General features: G+C 41.2%; 1 protein-coding gene across 5 annotated transcripts in view; it reads right to left on the bottom strand.

Moving 5' to 3' along the window:
* Window positions 1–792: 792 nt before the first annotated feature.
* The window catches only part of hsf4 (heat shock transcription factor 4), a 64,507-nt gene continuing 44,649 nt past the window's right edge, over window positions 793–20,650 (bottom strand). For 3 of the 5 annotated variants that reach the window (XM_060837798.1, XM_060837797.1, XM_060837800.1), the window contains 7 exons: window positions 17,529–17,628; window positions 16,734–16,867; window positions 14,205–14,420; window positions 9,732–9,837; window positions 8,567–8,632; window positions 5,520–5,598; window positions 793–1,447 (listed from right to left, as the gene is read on the bottom strand). In XM_060837798.1, the coding sequence (XP_060693781.1) occupies window positions 1,284–1,447; window positions 5,520–5,598; window positions 8,567–8,632; window positions 9,732–9,837; window positions 14,205–14,420; window positions 16,734–16,867; window positions 17,529–17,628 (865 nt within the window). In that variant the 3' untranslated portion in view covers window positions 793–1,283. The remainder of the gene's footprint in view (window positions 1,448–5,519; window positions 5,599–8,566; window positions 8,633–9,731; window positions 9,838–14,204; window positions 14,421–16,733; window positions 16,868–17,528; window positions 17,629–20,650) is intronic. The other 2 variants (XM_060837801.1, XM_060837799.1) reach the window with 2 other exon arrangements.

Raw genomic sequence — 20,650 nt, forward strand, 5'->3', positions numbered from 1 at the left:
TCATGATTGAATTGCCTCCAAAGTGAAAAGGAGTGAGATTACCTCCTCCATTCTGCTTGTGTGGACTGTGTACCAATGTCAGTTGTGTTTATGGTGTAAGTCTTCTCTTGATGTGAAATGATTTGATTTGAATTATTGTCATCATGTGTACCTATGTACAGTGAAAAGCGTTGTTTGTGAGCAATCCAGACAGATCATAATAAGCAAGGACATACAGATCACAGGGTGCTTAGAGTGAGGCATGCATGTTACATTGTACAGGAGGTGCATGAAGCAAGATCAACAATATTTGAAGTTATAAGTCTAATAAAGGCAGGGAAGAAGCTGTTCTTGAAGTTCTTTGCAGCATAAGTGTCAATGCACACTTCATCTCCACTGCATATCCTAGCTTATCTCAGAGACCAGAATCATCTTTTGCTGAGAATCAAATCTGCTTTCTTTTTGAAAAATAGTAAACATATGGCCTAAAAGGAGGTTACCTGTGTGTCTGCCTAGACAGCCTAGTCTCACTTTCTAGTTTTTTGTTTCATAGTCGACATTTAAGGCATATATCCAAGTACATTTTAAATGCAAGGAGGATTCTGCTTTGACCACCACTTCATACTGGGATCTGTGAAACACGGGTTTCATTCCACATAATAAAAATCTGCTTCAACTTTTTTATTGAATGTGTAAAGATTTATCACAATAGCTTGATCAAAAATACTTCAAGTGCAGTATCAATACATCAAACCCAACCCTATCAAGCCCAATGCAAGGTATATAGATTGGAAAAGAAAACTGCATGTTTGTAGTGTAGTGTGCTATAGTATACACATATAAAATTATTACTGTTCTTTGGCCATAGGTGGATAACACAAACATTCTGAACAGAACCTTAAAAGATCAAATTACACACAAGGCAAAAGTAGTTGTGGACAAGATCTCTGTGCTGTTGCACAAAGCCATCACAGGCTAACTTCCTCTCTGCAGAGGATTCTTAGTACACCAGAGCTCCCGCTTCACTTCCTGGCTGAACTCACTTAACCAACCTGTCGAAGTGCAAGAATTCACCACCTCCAGCCTTCTCAATATGACCGATTAAGGCAGAAGGACAAGGGGGAGAAAATGACAAAGAAGAGAAATGGTTTCCTTCAGGCAATGTCAGTGGAATCGGCAGGTGAGCAGGAACCCACAATGCTCAGGATTCTCTAAAAGGTTCACTTTACCTTTTAAGTGTAAATGCCACAGCCAAGGCATATGACTCTACCTTGTTGTGGCTTGTTGCTCGGGTCCAGTTTTTCTCAGAATTCCTCCTGCCCGACATTAGTATCTGGGAAATATGTACCCGTATCCTCAGTGAACTCATAAAGGGCTGTGTCGTGGTCTAGGCTGGAGAGTTCGTGATTCATTGGAAGATGTGGCTCTGGAAGAAAATCCTGTGAAGCTTGCTGAAGCTGTGGCTTCCCTAGGAATAATTGCAAAGAGATCTGAGTTTCACCAACCATTTTTACACGATCCTAAACAACCACCATATAACTGGCCACCAATAACTGGAGGAGAGTGGGGAACACCTCGAATTAAGTTAACATGTGGAGATATTACTCAACTTCACATCCAAATGATGGAGTACTACAAAGGAGGAAACTGTCTCAAAATGGGCTGGATTTTACTAGTCGCTGAAAATGTGTTGCTGGAAAAGCGCAGCAGGTCAGGCAGCATCCAAGGACAGGAGATTCGACGTTTTGGGCATAAGCCCTTCTTCAGGAATGATTCCTGAAGAAGGGTTTATGCCCGAAATGTCAAATCTCCTGTTCCTTGGTTGCTGCCTGACCTGCTGCGTTTTTCCAGCAACACATTTTCAGCTCTGATCTCCAGCATCTGCAGTCCTCACTTTCACCTCATGGATTTTACTAGTCCCCTAGAAATGGCTTTGGAGGTGTGGGTCTCTGTAAAATGGGAAGGAAAGACAGGGATATGGGATCGATCATCTTTCTGCTGCTACGTCAATGGCCCAAAAAAAGCGAAGGAAGTTCCTTCCCACTGAGAGGCTGATTGCAATCGAAGGTCTCATCCCATGGCATTTTACCAATAACATTAAAAATGGGAACTACCACATCAACTCTGCCAGCCTTCCCTGTAGACTGAAAGTGTGGGGTGGCTGTGTACGTGTAGCAAAAGGGGAACTCTCCTATTTGGACACTCCCCAGTGACATGCATTCATAGCAAGTGCAGTACTGGCAGCAGCCACTTCAGCTGGTGGCACTGCTGAGCTGCCTCCATCCTCCTTTCTTCAGATCTGCTGTCCCTGGGGCACACGTGGCAATTCTTTAAAGGGTCAGCAGTCACTAGGGCTATCATTTGTTTGCTTCACTGGCCATGGGTCAGGTGACTGGCTGACAAGAAACCCCAACTTTGCAGCACATTGTTAGCTCCCCCAACATCTAAGTAAGATTCCAGCCTAAAGCTGGACATAACATTAAATTCCGAGGTAATAAAGTATGTGCACTTGAAAATTAAAAATAGGAATCTATCAAACAAACAACACTTAAAGATAAATCCCTGGTCCAAATGGATTACACCCCCCCCCCCCCCCCCCATTTTAAAAGAATCTACAGAATAGATAATAGATGAATTACCATACAATAATAACAATCCATCAGAAAATGTGTAATGCAAAGTGGCTGGGTAGAAATCTAAAAAATATCTTTACTTAAGAAGTGAATTATAGACCAGTCAGCTTAACATCAACAACGAGAGAGAGAATATTAAAGTGAGAGATATAATAGCATGGATTTCACGAAAATCTTGCATGACCAACCTTATTGAATTGTTTGAAGTGGTAACAGGGAGTAGACAATGGTGATGGTTTTAAAAGGCTTTTGAGAAGGTACTCCATAAGATGAATATGGTCAGACAACATGGGGAAGCACAGTGGTTAGCATTGCTGCTTCACAACACCAGTTAGTTAGGTTCGATTCTAGACTTAGGTAACTGCCTGCGTGGAATTTGCATGTTCTCCCCGTGTTTGTGTGGATTTCCTCCCACAGTCCAAAGATGTGCAGGTTAGGTGAATTGGCCATGCCAAAAACTGCCCTGTAGTGATCAGGAATGTGCAGGCTAGGTCAAGTTACAGGCATAAACTGGAGCTGGGTGAATGCTGTTTGGAGGGCCAGTGCAGACTCAATGGGCTGAATGATCTCTTTCCACACTGTCAGGACTCTATGCAGAATCAGAGGGCAAGTGGCAGAATGGATTAATCATTGGCTTCCAGGCAGAAAGTGGAGTGTGTAAATAAAGGACCGTTACTCAGAGTCCCTCTGACTCCACGTAATCCCACTTCTTGTCATATATTCAGTGCATCCTTGGACCTTGCTCTCTCTGCTGAATGATCAGTGCTGAGCAAAGAACTCTGTTTTATTCCATCATTAACCCACCTCAGTGAATTCCAGGCACAAGATATTGAATTCTTCTTCAATGCCTTTGCCTCTGTACCCAATTATTTGGACAGGAGTCCTCTCCCTGCTTCATAGATACTTCCTTCTCTTTCTCAACTCTCCATTCACCTGTCTGACCTATATTCCATCTCTTCGACAACTTTTGATGTGACATTGACCGCCTTACGTTCTCTGCTTTCCTCAGCCTCTCTAACCAGTCTCTCCCTTCGAACTCGCTGCACTTTGTTCTCTCAGGCCGAACCCTGACTTTAATGATTAAACCTGCTGATAGGTATGGTGCTGTTGTGATCTGGCCTAATTGATACTGAGTGCCTCTTCTCAGACATGTGTCCCTATCTCCTCCTGGAGCAAGAACCCCATCAGTTCTGAAGAGGACTCCTACTGGGCCAGAAACATGATTCTCTCCACAGATGCTGCCAAGACCAACTGAGTTTCCCCAGCACTTTGATTTTATTTCTGTGAAAAATTTACACTAACAATTTAGAATCAAAACTTTTGGATATGCAGACAATACAAATTTGAAGGGGGTAGGGGTGGTAATAGGAAAGCTGCAATAATACATTTACAGAACAGGCAAATAACGTAATACACTTTGGCAGGAAGAAGAGGGACATCACTTATTATTTGGAAAATGAGAGCTTAGGTGGGTTCAAAGAATAAGGACAAATTCACCAATGACTAAACATTGTACCATAGGTTAGTAAGCTTGCAACAAAAAAAACATAAACTAAGCACCAGGCTTCAGCTGAGGGAGAAGAAAACTGAAAAATGTTGCAGTTATGATCATACAGTGTCAAACGTTGTTTAGCCTATGACCGAAAGCATGGCTTGTAGTCAATTCACCATAATTTATCAAGGATGTAGGGGGTATTGGAGGTTGTGGTGCAGTGGTAGTGTTCCTACCCATGAATCATAAAACAGGGGTTCAAATCCCACCTCCTTCAGAAGGGTATCATAGTATCTCTAAACAGGATAATATAATTATAGTGGCAGAGAATATTTTCAAGAATGCTACCAGAAATGTACAAACACACATATCAGGAAAAGATATGCCGGCTGGGACTCTTATCTCAAAGTCAGAAGGTTGAGGGGTGACCTAACAAAGGTCTTTAGAATTAAGAAAGGTTTCAACAGAATTAATATCGACAGAATGTGTTCAGTTGAGAACAGCATTAGAAAGATAGTTAACAAGAAATCCAACAGAGAATTCGGAAAAAATGTCTTTTAATAAGAAATGAAACTCCATTTTGCTCCAACTTCTGCCTGCATCTACCTTGTAGTGAGACTTGAATCTGCTAACCTGACTGGTTTAAATGCTGAATGATCTTCTAAGTTATAAACAGCTACCTGCTCGATTCCCCAATTCTTGTGATCGCAGGCCCTGATATTCTTTCAATAACGTTATTACTTTAAAGAGGAAGATTGCAGCAGCCACAGTGACAATCACGCTGCTCTGGCAGGAGATCAGAAAAGGGAAAGAAGCCCGAGGACAGGCTTAGCTTCCTCACACATTGCTCTGTCAGAGAAGTCTTTCTGTTCATGTGAAAAGAGGCAAAATTCCCAAGAAGACCCAGTTGTCAAATATTTAATTGCTTTATTTTTAATGCGAACGTAGCACAGATTGCATAGAAGGTTTAAAAGGGACTGAAGGAGCAACTTTTTCATGCAAAGGGTGGTGCATGTATGGAATGAGCTGCCAGAAGAAGTGGAGGCAGCTGGTATAATTACAACTTTTAAAGGGCATCTGGATAGGTTTTTGAATAGAAATGGTTTAGAGGGATATGGGGCAAGTGCTGGCAAATGGAACTAGATTAATTTAGGATATCCGGTCAGCTTGGATGATTTGGACTGAAGGCTCTATTTCCATGCTGTACAACTCTATCACTCGATGACTGTAGCTCTTGCAAAGTTCTTGCGTTGATAATATTTGATGTTTGCATTCTAAAATTGAGAGCTCTTGACCATGTTGCCACATATTAAATCTGGAGGTTAGTTAATGGTGCAGTGAAGGGCATTCTAGACTTCAGCCTGTTTATTTTCTGAAGTGGCTGTACTCAGGGGTTAAAGGAATCGCTGATTTACCTGAGCTTTCTCCAGTTTTCAGGGCTTTGTCGGACGGTTCAGTCGGCCTCAGCTCTGGATCCACAATGAGTTTCTGAATCTGGGAAATTACAAGGAACAGACAAGAATCAAAAAGCTGGTTTCCCACTTGGGAAGGATGCACGGCACCTGTCAGGCAAACGACAATATGGTTATTGAATCTTACGAGAGGTAAGTGCCATGTTTTGCAACTGGTTAACCAATTCTTGTATCAGAGGGCAGTATCCTGGCATTAATTGCAATGCCAATACCATCCATCGAACCATGCCAGCAGTGTAAGGGATACAAACATTCTCTGTCAGTGGACATGATAGAAGCTGTCCGGGCACTCCCATTCTTTGTTATTTTAAGATCGAACATCATAGAGGTGGCTTTCTTTTATCGCAGACAACAAAAGTGAAAAACTCTCTGAAAAATGGATGCTTAACTAAAAAACCCAGAAGTGGGGGTCTAAAGTCTACATTTTGTAATCTCCTCCAAACATGGTTTGTTATACCTTAACGGGCAAATACATTTAATTTCATTCATGTGTGGTGAAATCCTGCAAAGCAAAGATCTGCAGAGCAATGGGGAATGAGAAGTGATGTGAAACAAACCAGATTGCTCTTTCAAAGAGTCAGTACGGGATTTCCATTGTGTCAGATTCTTCCAAGATTGTTTTAAATGCAGAGAATGCTTCGATATTTAATCAGTAACGTAATCTTTCTCACCCCTGAAGAAGTGAGGACAGGTTGTCTGTTATCTTATAAATGCCCTGATAAACTATTAAAACAAGCCCGGTTCAGGTCCTGTATATAATTTAACATAACATTATAATATTGTGCTCCTGTTTGGTATTTTTAAACATCAAATTGTTAGCCAGTTCCAGGCCAGCTAAAATTCCGTTAGACAGGAAAGCTAATTCATGGATTCAAGTGTCAGCGTGTATGTTTGTTGAGTGATCCTTCACTGCTGTATCACTGGTGCAAGGTGTATCCTGTATGCTGTCCAGCATCCTGAATTTTGGAAACAGAGGTGGAGGGTAACAATGCAAGGAAGTTAGGTTGAAACCACTAAACCCTCCTTCCATCTCAAGTGCAGTATTATGTCACTTCTGAGCACAACACTTTAAGGATGAGGATGCTTTTGAGAAAGTGCACGAAAGCTCAATCAGAACGGTTCCAGAACTGTGGGACCTCTGTTACAGCGGACAGGTTGTTAACAAAACTGGAGATTTTCTCTCTACGAAAAGATGAAAAGAATAGCAAGAGAAATTATTCTCTTTTGCAGAAAGAGTTGATACAGATTTGAAGTTTATGGCAAAAGAGCAAATGGCAACATGAGGAAAATGTTTTTACACAGAACTGGTTCAGATATGGAATATATCGTCTGAGAGTGTGGTAAAGGCAGCTTGAATATTGGGCTTCAAGAATTAATTGAATAAGCAGCATTTTTTTAAAGAAAATATTGCAAGGCTCTAGGGGAAACAACAGAGTGGGATTAACTGGGTTGCACTCACAGAGAATAGCAGGGACATAGTGGGCTGGCTAGCCTTCTTTAAAGTTACAGACATTCTATGATTTCCTAGTGGTCACTGAGCTTTGAGACCAATCTCAGCAATTACACATTAAAGGTTCATCAGAGAAGGTCATTGGATTGATTTAATAAAAACCGGATATACCAGATAAAAGAACCATAAAAGATTCTAACCATAAAAAGGTTATGAAAATCCAACTGCTTCTCACAAAAGGAATCTTGACATTCATACACCGCCTGGTTTACAGAATACTTGTCTACTTGATTAAAAAAATCACACAACACCAGGTTATAGTCCAACAGGTTTAATTGGAAGCACACTAGCTTTCGAAGCATCACTCTTTCATCAGGTCACTACCATCTGATGAAGGAGCAACGCTCCGAAAGCTAGTGTGCTTCCAATTAAACCTGTTGGACTATAACCTGGTGTTGTGTGATTTTTAACTTTGTACACCCCAGTCCAACACTGGCATCTCCAAGTCATGTCTACTTGATGACCTCTCTCACAGAGCCAGTTGCCACTTTCACAAGACAACTCAGGATAAGTGTCAAAAGTAGATGCCTAGTGAATATTTTTTTTAAAAACCCTCTTTTTCAGGACTTTGGGGTGTTCCAAACACTTCTTAGCTAATGAAGAACTTTCAATCTGCATTCAGTGGTGTAAAGCAGAGAAACCAGCAGTCAAATTGCATACAGCAAGCTCCAGCAAGTAGCAAAGTGTAAATTCTCAGATAAACTGTGAAGATTGAGGATAAATGTTAACCAGAATACCAGCAATAACAGTCCAACTCTTCTTTCACATCATGGAATTTAATCTTTTTTGTCCATCTCCAAGGATAGTTGCTTCAATATCAAAGGTTACAGGGAGAAGGGTTTCAGGGAGAAGGCAGGAGAATGGGGTTGGAAAACTTATCAGCCATGGATTAAGTTGCGGGGCAAACTCAGAGGGCTGAATGGCCTCCTTCTGTTTTAAACCTTATGGTCTAATGTCTGATCTGAGAGACAGCTCTCCCAAGAGTGAAGCACTCCTACACTCTCGACAAGTGTGACGCTGGAAAAGCATAGCAGGTCAGGCAGCATCTGAGGAGCAGGAGAGTCGACACTTCAGGCATAAACCCTTCATCAGAAATGTGAAGGGCTTACACCAGAAATGTCAACTCTCCTGCTTCTTGGATGTTGCCTGACCGGCTGTGCTTTTCCAGTGCCACACTTGTCGACTCTGATCTCCAACATCGTCAGCACTCACCTTCTCTCAGCACTCCTACAGCAAACTGCTGGCCTTGAATTTGATATTAAGTGCTGGAGCTGTACTTAAGCCCACAACTTTGTGAATGAGGGCATAAGTATTTTCTAACACTATTCCTGACCAGTGGGGAAGAAAGGATGAATGCTTAACTGTTATTCTCCTTACTAGACCCTAGATTACTGAGATGGATTTATACACGTTACAAAGATTGAAGAGTGAGGAAATTGAATGCAAACTGTGATTTCTTTGCTTCTATATTTCCACATACCATTGCAAGATTTGCCTCCATGTCAGTCAGGTTCAGCTCATTTACAGGAAGATTTGGATTGAAGATCTGCAGGGCAATGAGATCACTTTAGAAAATGAAGTTATCTATCCATTCATTCATGCATATTTACTTTTCTCTTATTGTGGTGCCACACAATCAGTAAACCAGTGAAACCTGGCAGACTGCATTGTTGGAGGGTGGTCATAATTACTCGCAACAACATATAAAGCATTGAGAAAGGGACAGCAAGAACAGACATTGAAGTCCAACAGAAAAATCTGCTGATGTCACAGGATCTAGTGTCTCCAATTCTAGGCAGATCGAAGGAACCAGGCAGCAATTCTTCATGACAAAGATGGCCTATTCCAGCAGCATCCTCCCCAGGACCTGAATTCAATGTAAGAAAGGCTTCACCTGGACAACAGCAACAAAGGTGAACACAACTTGCCACTTCTCCATCCCTTCTCAATTGAACCTGACTCACCACCCCTCCCTCCCCTGACACGCAGATCAATGTCCTTCTGAGTTGCTGATTTACTAATCCCATGGGCACATTTTACCATCTCTTACCTAATCAAACACTTGCTGTTTAACCATAAACAAAACTGAGTTCTCGCATATTCACTTTTTATTCCCACTAGCCACTCTACTCAAGACCTGATGTGGACCATCAATGAACAGTTCCCCTCAACTCGCGTTGTCCATTAGGCCCATCTGCTGCTCTTTCTGGATGCTGCTGCCTTTACTCTTGTTCCTCTCCCTCCATCCAAAACACTGAAGCAGTAATGCAATCCGTGATTAGCCTCTAGGTGCTTGTTCATCAGGAGTAAGGCAAGAACAATAATCAGGAACAAGCAATAATAAATGTTCAAAAACCTCGTGCTGTCCTGCAACTTCCAGAACCTGAAAAGAACAAAGTTGGCAGATGTGTGGGAGATGTGTGATGCCCTTGTCCATCTAGGTGAGATTTAGAGACTGCTTAGTGAGGTTGTACTGTGGATTCTGTGGTCAATGTGGATCAGCACATCAGTGGAGGAGCAGCCAGACTTAATTTCGAGTTAACTAGCACTTCAGTTTTCAGGAAGAATTATTTCACAATATTCAAACAGCATTTTCACATCCAGTTTTGAATGCTATTAGTGTAGTGTCTTCACCCAATACTTACATGCATAATGCTCGAATGCTCCACACTATACTGCTGGCTCCCAAGCAATGAATGCAAGCCATCCAGGTTCAACTCAATGCTCTGCATGTGCTCAGGCAACTCAGTCCTGTAAACCCAAAAGAATTCTTTACAAAGTGCACAGTGAACTTATTTCCAATATTTGCTTCTGTTTGATTATCCATTTCCCTTTGTTTTCTTAAAACCTAAAAGATGTAGCAACCATTGCATGTTGGATTTTTACTGTTGCACAGACAAAGGCTGTTTAAACCCCACAACATGCAGGGCATGTTATAGCCCCAAGCACTGTTTCTGGTCTGTGATACAGAGTCCACACTCTATACATCAGATTCTGGATTTTTTTTAATCCCCATTGCAACTTGAGTGGAGCTGTGCACCATTTCACACTGGGGAAAAAATAATTAGGGAAAAGATATTTCATTTACACCTTATGGTGGCTGCACAGTGAAACACTGATGGTATGTCTTCTACTGATCATAATCACTACAGACGCATACAGAGCGAAAACAAAAAACATGGAGATGGAGGAGGAACACGTGAATAAAAGAAACAAGATATTAGAGATGTTGTGTACATGGATTTACATTATTAAGGGATGCAGGTTAAAACAGTATGGGAGTGTTAATTAAAGTAATTTAATATAGTAATTAAAAGATGAAGGCAGTTGCCACTGCCTGGCCAGATCATGTAACTGCTCTCTCATGAGAGAGATGACTGGTGGTGGTTTAACCTGAGAATCACCATGCCTCAGCCCAGAGGAGAGGTTGAGAAGGTGGGACATTCACAGTGACCTCAGTCAGTGTTGGAGTTGAACTATTAGCATCACTTTGCATTGCAAGCCAGCTGTCCAGCCAACTGATCCCCAGGAGAAATTAAAGTTTAGCTCCAGCAGGCACAGCATTTCCATCTCTGACCATGAGTCATTTTTAACGTTATGGAAACTGACCTTTCGGTCCAACCAATCCATGCCAACTATAAACCCAAACCCAAACCAGACTAGTCCCACCTGCTTGTGCGTGGTCCATATCCCTCCAAACATTTCCTATTCATGTATACTACTGAAATAAAGTAACTAAGAAATCTAGAGGTAAATCTAGAAAAAAGACAATCTCAGCAGCAGCAGCAAGATGCACACTGCCCTAAGTCCACTATTTTACAATCTGACACAGTTTGACAGGTCCCACTGCATTTGAAACAATGGGCTTTAATTGATAGCAATGACGTAGCTGAAAGTATTGCTTGTGCACTTTCCTTGATGAGGCAAAATTTTTAGATGTTGATACTCAGAGAGATTTGTGTCTCCTTGAGCAAGAAACACAAAGTTAGCATTCAGGTAACTCAGAAAGTAGGAAAGCAAATAGGACATCGTCCTTTGTCTAACGGAGGCTAGAGTACAAGAATAAGGATTTATACAGGTCTTTGATGAGACCACACCTCGAGTAATGTGTACTCCTTCTACTTCTCTCACCTTGCCTTGCCTTGGAGGCAGTGCCGTGGAGATATAGAAAATTGATTTGTGTGATCAAAGGCTTGTCATATGGTGAGACGTTTGAAAAGATTGGGCTAAATTGAGGGAATTTAGAAGAATGAGAGGGGATTTCATTGAAACTTAAGATTCTGAAGGGGCTTGTCAAGAGTTGTTATTCAACAAAAATGCCTTCATTTAGAAAGTTGTCAATCCTTGAAATCTTTGGCCTGTGGAACATACCAGCAGGAGTAGGCCATCTGACCTGGCCCCTATTCAATACGATTGTGTCGATCAAATACTTCAATGTCTTTTATATACATTATCATTGGCATACAAGGCTTTGGGGATAATCAGAAATCTATCAATCTCTACCTTAAATATATGTTGCTGCCACAGCCTTCTGTGGTACAGAATTCCAAAGTTTCACAATCCTCTGAGTAAAGAAATTCTCATCTCAGGCCCAAGTGGCATCTCCCTTATAATTAAATTGTTCCCCTTGGTTCTCGACTCCTCAACCCGGGAAATATTTACCTACATCAACCCTCTAAGTATATTGTAGGTTTTCAACTAGATCACCTCTCATTCTTTAAAACCCTAGAGAAGACAAAGCGCCAGTTTACCCAATTTCTCTTCGTAGGACCAGCCTGCCATCCCAGAAACAAATCTGGTGAACCTTTGTAGCACTCCCTCTGTTGCAATAATATCCTTCCTGAGAGAAGGAGACAAAGTGCACACACTACTTCACGTGCAGTCTAAACACTGATACTAACGAAGCAAGACTTCACAACTCCTGAACTCAAATCCTCTTGCAATAAATGCGACCATTCCATTAACTTTCTAATAGCTTGCTTCACCAACATGTTAGCCTTCAGTAACTTATTGACAAGAATACCTAGGCTCATTTTATGACTAAACTTTCCAATCTTGCACCATTTAAGGAATACTCTGCACATGCATTTCTTCTCCCAAAGTGTAGAACTTCACATTTTTCCACATTATATTCCATTAACTGTGTTCAAATCCTAAGCCGGTCATTTTCTTCACTTTACATCTTCCTCACAACACACATTCCCACTTAGTTTTGTTAATTCTGCAGATTTGGAAAGATTGCATTTGATCCCCAACTCCAAATCATTGATATATATTGTGAATAGCTTGCACTGAAATACTGATCCTTGGAAGATAATCACCAGTGCATTGACTATCTCTACCCCTCTCATCTACCTCTATCATCACCTCCTCCAACACATTAGGAGGTAGATCATCTGGTCCAGGGGATTGATTGGCTCTCAGTCCATATAATTTCTTCAGTAAAATCTTCTTCTAATGCTAATTCCCTCCAATTCCTCATTCACCCTGCCATGGATCTCCAGTTTAGGGAGATTTCTGATATCTTGCCCTATGAAAATAGATATAACATAAGCATTTAGCTTCTCTACTACTTCCCTATACTCCCAATATAAATTATCCTGATTCTCTCTTTAATGGACTTAGACCTTACCAAACATTTCCTTTTTACGAACCAAAAGAAGCTTTTATAATCTGTTTTTGTGAGATTGCATCACTTCATATTCTGTTTTCCCTTTCTCATCAGTTTCTTAGTCTCCTTTTGATGTCTATAAACCTTTCAATCCTTTTGTTAATAGCAATTTTATAGGACTTTTCATCTCATACAATCCTAAACATCTTTTGTTAGCCATGTTATTCAAATTTAACACTCTTGTTTCAGACTGAAATACCTCACTTTCAAGCATCGTGTAAAATTCCATCATATTGTGGTTACTCATCCCTAAAGGTTATTTTGCAAACAAGATTATTAATTAGTCCTATTTAATTACTTAATACAACACCTAAAATAGCATGTCTTTGATGTAAAACCATACCTAATACACTCCCGAAATTCATCCTCCAGAGTTCCAGTGCTCAGTTGGTTTGAAATCACCATGGTAATTGTGTTGCACATGCTATAAGCTTCTCATCTCCTGATTGACATACACCCCACATGACCACTACCATGTGGTGGCCTGTAAGTGACTCCAATCCAATGTTTGCTGTCCCTTTGTGTTTCTTATTCCCGCCTGATTAGATTACACATTATTTTTCCAATCTGAAATCCTCCCACACTAATATACTAATCTTATCCTTTATTATCAGCACAGTCCCACCTCCTTCTCCTTCTTGCCTGCCCTAATGAACATTGAGTATCCTTGAATATTCGGTCCTCAGTCCTGGTCACCTTGCAGCTATGTTTCTCAACCTTGTTATGAACGGATCTTAGCTTGGAAGAACAATGTGTGAAATCTAATTGGGTGGGAAGAAGAAACATGAAGGGACAGCAGACATTGGATTGGCATCACTTACAAGCCACCACATAGTAGTGGTCATGTGGGGCGTGGTATTAGTCAGGAGATGAGAAGCTTATAATATGTGCAATACAGTTACCATGGTGATTTCAAACCAACTGAGCACTCAAGCTGTGGAGGATGAATCTTGAGAGTGTATTAGGTATGGTTTTACATCGAGGACATGCTATTTTAGATGTTGTATTTAGTAATTAAATAGGATTAATTAATAATCTTGTTTGTAAAATAATCTTTAGGGATGAGTAATCACAATATGATGGAATTTAACATGAGGTTTGAAAGTGAGGTAATTCAGTCCGAAATAAGGCTGTTAAATTTGAATAACAACAGATGGGCACGCTCATGTGGATGTTCAACTATTATTCCAGGATATAAGACAAATAGATACATTTTTCAATCTAGGGGATTCAAGGGGTTGGGGAGGAAAGATGAATTCAAGTCTTAAATCAGCAATGATGTTATCATTGGGGTCCTATTCCTGTTTTTTGGGTCTTATGAAGGGGGCACCTTTTCTGTTGTAACTTTACAATATATGTTAATTCCTGTAGTGAAATGCTGGCAAAAGGACAACGTTTCACTCTGTCCATTGCCATTCAAAATCTCAACCACTGAGCGAAGCCTCACCTGTCTAAAGCAGCCATCCTTCCTCTCTTATCCAGGTGCTGCACTGTGTTGCAAGTGGGCCTGCCCTCCAAAACAGACTCCACAACAGACACTGGTAAAACTGGAGGCTCCAGACATGCACTACATGGGTTCTCCGAAACCACAGTGTCTGCTTGGACCTGGACTCCAACCCCTGGACTGGTTGGCTCCTCCTTAATCACCATCAGGCATTTCTCCCTACATATCGAGACATTGGAAAAGTTGAGTTCAGGATCCCTTATTTAATCAGCAACACAGAAATCAGCTTAAGGACCATCAATAGCAAATAGCAGTTCTAGAGGAACTATTACCCCATCATTATAGTGTCACATGACAAATGTCATTGTGATATAATAAGCAGAAACTTTAATTCTATTTCAGAAGATTCAGCTGGAGTTTCATAGAATCCCTACAATGTGGAAACAGGCCCTTCAGCCCAACAACTCCGCACCGATGCTTTGAAGGATATCCCATGCAAACCCATTCCCTTACCCTAATACTCTACATTTACCCCTGACTAACGCACCTAACCTACATATCCCTGAACACTACGGGCAATTTAGTATGGCCAATTCACCTGAACTGCACATCTTTGGACTGTAGGAGGAAACCGGAGCACCCAGAGGAAACCCATGCAGACACGGGGAGAATGTGCAAACTCCACACAGACAGTCTCTCGAGGCTGGAATCGAACCTGGATTCCTTGCGCTGGGAGGCAGCAGTGCTAATCACTGAGCCACCGTGCTGCTCCAAAAATGTATGCTGCATTGGCCAGGGCTTGGAGCTTATATGGCAAAGCCAGGAGGCAGGGGTTTTGTTCCCTGATATTGGTAGGTAGAGAGATAGTGGATGTGCCAGGATCTGCACTGGCACCAAGATTGCCAATACCATCTCACACACAGGGCATTACCGTGAATCCAGGATAGCAGTCAGCAGGGCTCCCTGCCCGTAAACGGCGGATAACTCCCCTCTTAGCCACCTGAAATGACATCTTGAGCCACACAGAGATGGCTTCAGATCAGCTAAAATTTAAATAAAGGGCAGAACAGGCTCAAGGAGCTAAATAGCTTGTTCCTTTTGGTATGATATGCTGTATCTAGATTCCTTTAAATATATATCTGTGCAGGAGCTAATTGGACCCCAAATACAATCCATCATAGATTGTATCTTTGCATTGAAAACAATGCATGAAGTTGAAGATGCAAAAAGGCAGATGTAGGAACATAATTTAATTTTTTAAATGATTTTTAGTAAAAAAGCACTGTAGCATTTAGACCACAGGTCACATGTAACCCTCCCCTTCCCACTGTCTGCATGGTCTGTTCAACTTCACACAGAGTTCGAAATCTTTCAGTATGCTATTAAAAACACAAACAAATCAATATTACAACAACTCCCTTACTTTGTTGCATTAGTAAAGCTCAGGATAGAACTAATGAGAATCTTCTAGAACTTTGTCAGTTTTTAACCAGCACTTTGGATAATATTGGAGCTGAAAATGTGTTGCTGGAAAAGTGCAGCAGGTCAGGCAGCGTCTAAGGAACAGGAGATTCGACATTTCGGGCATAAACCCTTCTTCAGGAATGAGGAAAGTGTGTCCAGTAGGCTAAGATAAAAGGTAGGGCTTATGCCCGAAACGTCGAATCTCCTGCTCCTTGGACGCTGCCTGACCTGCTGCGCTTTTCCAGCAACACATTTTCAGCTCAGATTTCCAGCATCTGCAGACCTCACTTTCTCTTAGCATAATATTCCCTGGAGCAGCGATCACTAACAGTTTGTTACTGCAGACACTGTTTTTTAATAAGAAAGACTTGCATTTATGTAGCATCTTTCCTGACCACAGGATGTCTGTAGGTGCTTTACAATCTATGTAATCACTGTTGCAAGTTAGAACATAGAACAAGAAAATGTGGTAGCCCATTTGCACACAGCAAGTTCCCCAAAGCAGCAATGTAAAAATGATCAGATAATCTATTTTAAGCTTTGTATGAGGGATAAATATTGGCTGGATATTAAGGTCACCTCCTAGTTCTTCTGGAAATTAACATCATGGTACCAATAACTTTTAGCTGATGGTAGATAATGCCTAATTTGAAAGAGGGCCATGCACAGTGCAGCACTCCCTTGGTATTGATTGTCTAGATTGTGGTCCACTTTCTGGAGTGAGGCCTGAACTAACCACCAACTAACACTCAAAGCTGTGAATTCCCATTGTGTAATGGCTCCAAGGCAACAGTGCTACTACTGAGCCAAATCCAGTCCCTAATTCTCAGACAGGGCTTTCATTATGTGAAGAGGAAAGGGATATTCTTCTTCCCAATTTTCATCATCCTCCAGCAAGTGTGGAACTCAGTTGGAGTGTGTTTATGAGCTTTTCCCTGCTGCTGCAGTGTCTATATTTTACGTCGGCAACCAAATGACCAATCTGAGCTGAGGTGCCTATTTCCATTCACAGAAATTACAAAGCAGCGCCAATGGTGTGTTCTTGAGTGCATATTTCCACTGACTCACCTTTGCTGCTCTGTGCCAGATGCAATGGTTGCAGAGCTGGTTGGGGGCAGCTCTGTGACATCAGAAATAATTGGACCAGCAGGAAGAGGACTATTGGTGTAGGTATTGGAACAGGAGGCAGCTTCTGTGGACGGCTGGGAGTAAGCAGAGTGACCAATGTAACAATATTAGTACAAGTACGACATTATAGAGTCATAGAGATGTGCAGCACAGAAACAATCCCTTCAGCCCAACTCGTCCATGCTGACCAGGTATCCCAATCTAATCTAGTTCCACTTGCCAGACCAGGCCCATATCCCTCCAGACCCTTCCTATTCATATATCCATCCATCAATATTGCTAAAACTGCTATCACCAAAATAACCAGAGCCTCAGGCATGACCGAACATTATTGAGAAGGGGAACTGAAGGCCGCCATAAAGTGAAAGTGCATCCATGCAACTAAGAATATAATCGGGTTTAGATGTGTTGTAGCACACACAGAGTTCCTCATTATCTAAGGTCACACAAGAAGAATAGAAACCTGGGTGAGGTAATAACTTTTAATTCCAGCACGAATAAACACTTTCAGGAGAAAAGAGACATGGGACAGAGAGAAATTTCAATTGTTGTATAATACAAGTCTCAGAGATGTACAGGTATATCAGGGACATATGCATCACAGTGTGTTATCATTGTCCTTTTCAAAGAACCCCTTTGGCCAGATTAAACAGAACCTCCACACTCAGATGAACAGGATGTTACCAAGCAGACTTTGTAATGCTGTTGCCTTGACTCCAGCCACACTTCACTTACCGACTGAATGAAATAGGTGTCCTGAAGAGGTTCTATTGATAGATGTCGAACGTATTTAGACACAGGAGGAGCAGAACTACCATCATCCAACATCAGAGGCCTATTAGAAGAACAGTAAAATTGATCAAACCCATGGTTTTGGACTGCTAGGGAGTATCAAATTGGTACTTATCTGAATAGCTGCACAAGCAGGTGATATTGTTTATGTGGAGGGCTATGTTAAATGGGAGAAGGTTGCCACTTTAGCACGCTTAAATTACATAACACATACTTGCGCAAAATCCAAATTCATAATTAGTTATCCAAACAGCATAGCAAAATCACTAGATGAGGCAATAGCTGCAGTACAAGTTGTCAAGGTACAACCTATACTTTTACAAATAATATATGTTGGGTCCTGTAATGCTCAAGTGTGGCTTCAGTGCATCATCACACAAAGTATCACTTTTCCAAAATGCCCAACATAGTTAGAGTCAATAAAGCACAAACTACTTTACATTACCAAGCTAGCAACTTAAGTTCAAGTTTACGTTACCAAGACACAGGAACCTCATAGTTCCTTGAAAATGGAGTCACAAGTAGATAAGGTAGTGAAGAAGGCGTTTAGTAAGCTTTCCTTTATTGGTCAGAGCACTGAGTATAGGAGTTGGGAGGTCATTTACAGGACATTGTTAGGCCACTTTTGGAATACTGCATGCAATTCTGGTCTCCCTACTATAGGAAGGAGTTCAAAAAAGATTTACAAGGATATTGCCAGGTTTAGAGGGTTTGAGCTATAGGAAGACGCTGAATAAGCTGAGGCTGTTTTCCCTGGAGCATCGAAGTCGAGGGGTGACCTTATAGAGGTTTATAAAATCATGAGGGGCATGGATAGGATAAATGGACAAGGCCTTTTCCCCAGGGTGGGGGGAGTCCAAAACTAGAGGGCATTGTTTTAGGGGGAGGGGAAAGATATAAACAGAGACCTAAGGAGCAACGTTTTCACGCAGAGGGCGCCGTGAGTATGGAATGAGCTGCCAGAGGAAGTGGAGGAGGCTGGTACAATTGCAGCATTTAAAAGGTACCTGGATGGGTATATGATTAGGAAAGGTTCAGAGGGCTATGGGCCAACAGCTGGAAAACGGAACTAGAGTAATTCAGGATATCTGGTCAGCATGGACACGTTGAACTGAAGGGTCTGTTTTCTTGCTGTATGACTATAAATGGTTGTTACATCAACATGTTACATTTTAAGTGTTTCATGTAGATAGAATTGTGATCACCAACAATTTCCAGTCTACTTTTACTCTTCTACTTTTCGATTTTTCCTACCAAAGTTGTAAATATCACATTTCCCATTATGTTCCATCTGTCATCTTAACATTCATTTAACTTATCTCTTTTTGTAGCATCTTAGTGTTCTCCTTGATACTTTGCCACCTACCCACTGAATTATGAGTAGATTTGAATAACATTGCACTCAGTCCCCTTATCCAAGTCATTGATACAGATTGGAAACATTTGAGGCCCAAGTTAGGATTCTTGCAGAACCCTGACAGCTACAGCCTGCCAAAGGCAGTTAGGATTGGGCAGTTGTTATAACCATCAAAACCTCTGTCATCTATGGTCATAGTGAACTTTAAATACAACATGGATTTTTTTTTAAAATGAAGAACACAATCAAAAGTTGACTGCAGATATAAATTCAGTGGCTGCCTGGAGAGTGGCACTCTGTATGTCAAACTTGATGAAGTGAGAAAGAAAATGCTTATAAATTGAATTTATAATCTCTTAGTAGTCTGCCATACTTAAAATGAAGATTAACAACAGCAGTCTGGGTGAAAGAATTATTTGTATTTACTCTCCTTTTCAAGAATACAAAGGGAGCAGGTTAAAAGTGAATTTCAATAGGGGCCTGTGTGTGTCGGTTCTGACATCCCTGATGTGTGGACTCTTGTGTTAGGAGGGTCTCAGCTCCTAGTAAATACCCCTGCACAACAGGTAAAGCAAAGGGAAAAGTCTCTCCCTTACTCTGAGTGCTGACAGTCAGCTACTGTCAAAAGGAATCAGGACAAGAGAGTTTCAACAACCTACACAACCAAAAGCCTTAAAACCAATTGTTGAACTACTAATAGCAATCCCACTGGCAACACTATTGCAACATAGAAGTTCAAGAAGGTAGCTCTTCACCAGCAACTCAAGAAAAGTTGGGCTCACATCCCATAAAACAGAATTTTTAAAAATGAACTGTTAGTAATGTGCAAGGTTTCCCTGATGTGAGCTAATTCCACCACACAGAGTTGGGAGCAATGGTGAAAATTTCACCTGTAGCTTTCCAGCTTCTGTGGATAGAGACATAGCTGCACTATGGAAGATGTCTGTTATTGTGAAACTACAATATCCAGCATGCACTATTCCAGGATTCTGGTAGGTGGGAAGAAGGGTGCGTCTAGAGAGATGCATAATACCAGATGGCAGTTTAGCACTAGCAATAAGTTTCATGCTGCTTCTGTATATCAAAATATGATAAAAGATTAAAAGTAAATTAGTTTTACATCCTCGTTAAAGATAAATTCTTAATCAATCAGTTTGTTCACACCACTGGAGCAGTTAGGATGTGAACTTTCTGAAATCAGTGTTACCAGAGGTAGGGACACTACCACTATGCCACAAGAGTCTGTCCTTAGTATTATGTACTGATTATCTATTAAACATAAATGGTGTTTACACAGAAACAGGAAATAGGAACAGAATAGACCATTCAGCCCTTCAAGCCTGCTTCGTTAGTGAAAGTGATTACGGTTAACCATCCAGCTCAGCATTCTGTTTCTGCTTTATTCCCATAACCTTTGCTTCCTTTTAGGTCCAAGAACAACATCAAACTCCTTCTTGAAAACATTCAATGTTTTGGCCTCCAATGCTTTCTGAGGCAGAGAATTTCACAGGTTTACCACTCTGTGTGAAGGAACGTTTCCTCATCTCAGATGTAGATGGCCTAGCGTTCATCCTTAAACTATAACCCCTGGTCATCAGGAACACCCTTCCTATGTTTAACTTGTCTAGTCTTGAGAATTTTGTATATTTCTATGAGATTCCCCCTCTTCCTTCTAAACTCCAGTGAAAAAAATAGCCCTAACTGATCC

This window comes from Hemiscyllium ocellatum, chromosome 17 (assembly GCF_020745735.1).
Source record: "Hemiscyllium ocellatum isolate sHemOce1 chromosome 17, sHemOce1.pat.X.cur, whole genome shotgun sequence".
In the NCBI taxonomy this organism is placed as follows: Eukaryota; Metazoa; Chordata; class Chondrichthyes; order Orectolobiformes; family Hemiscylliidae; genus Hemiscyllium; species Hemiscyllium ocellatum.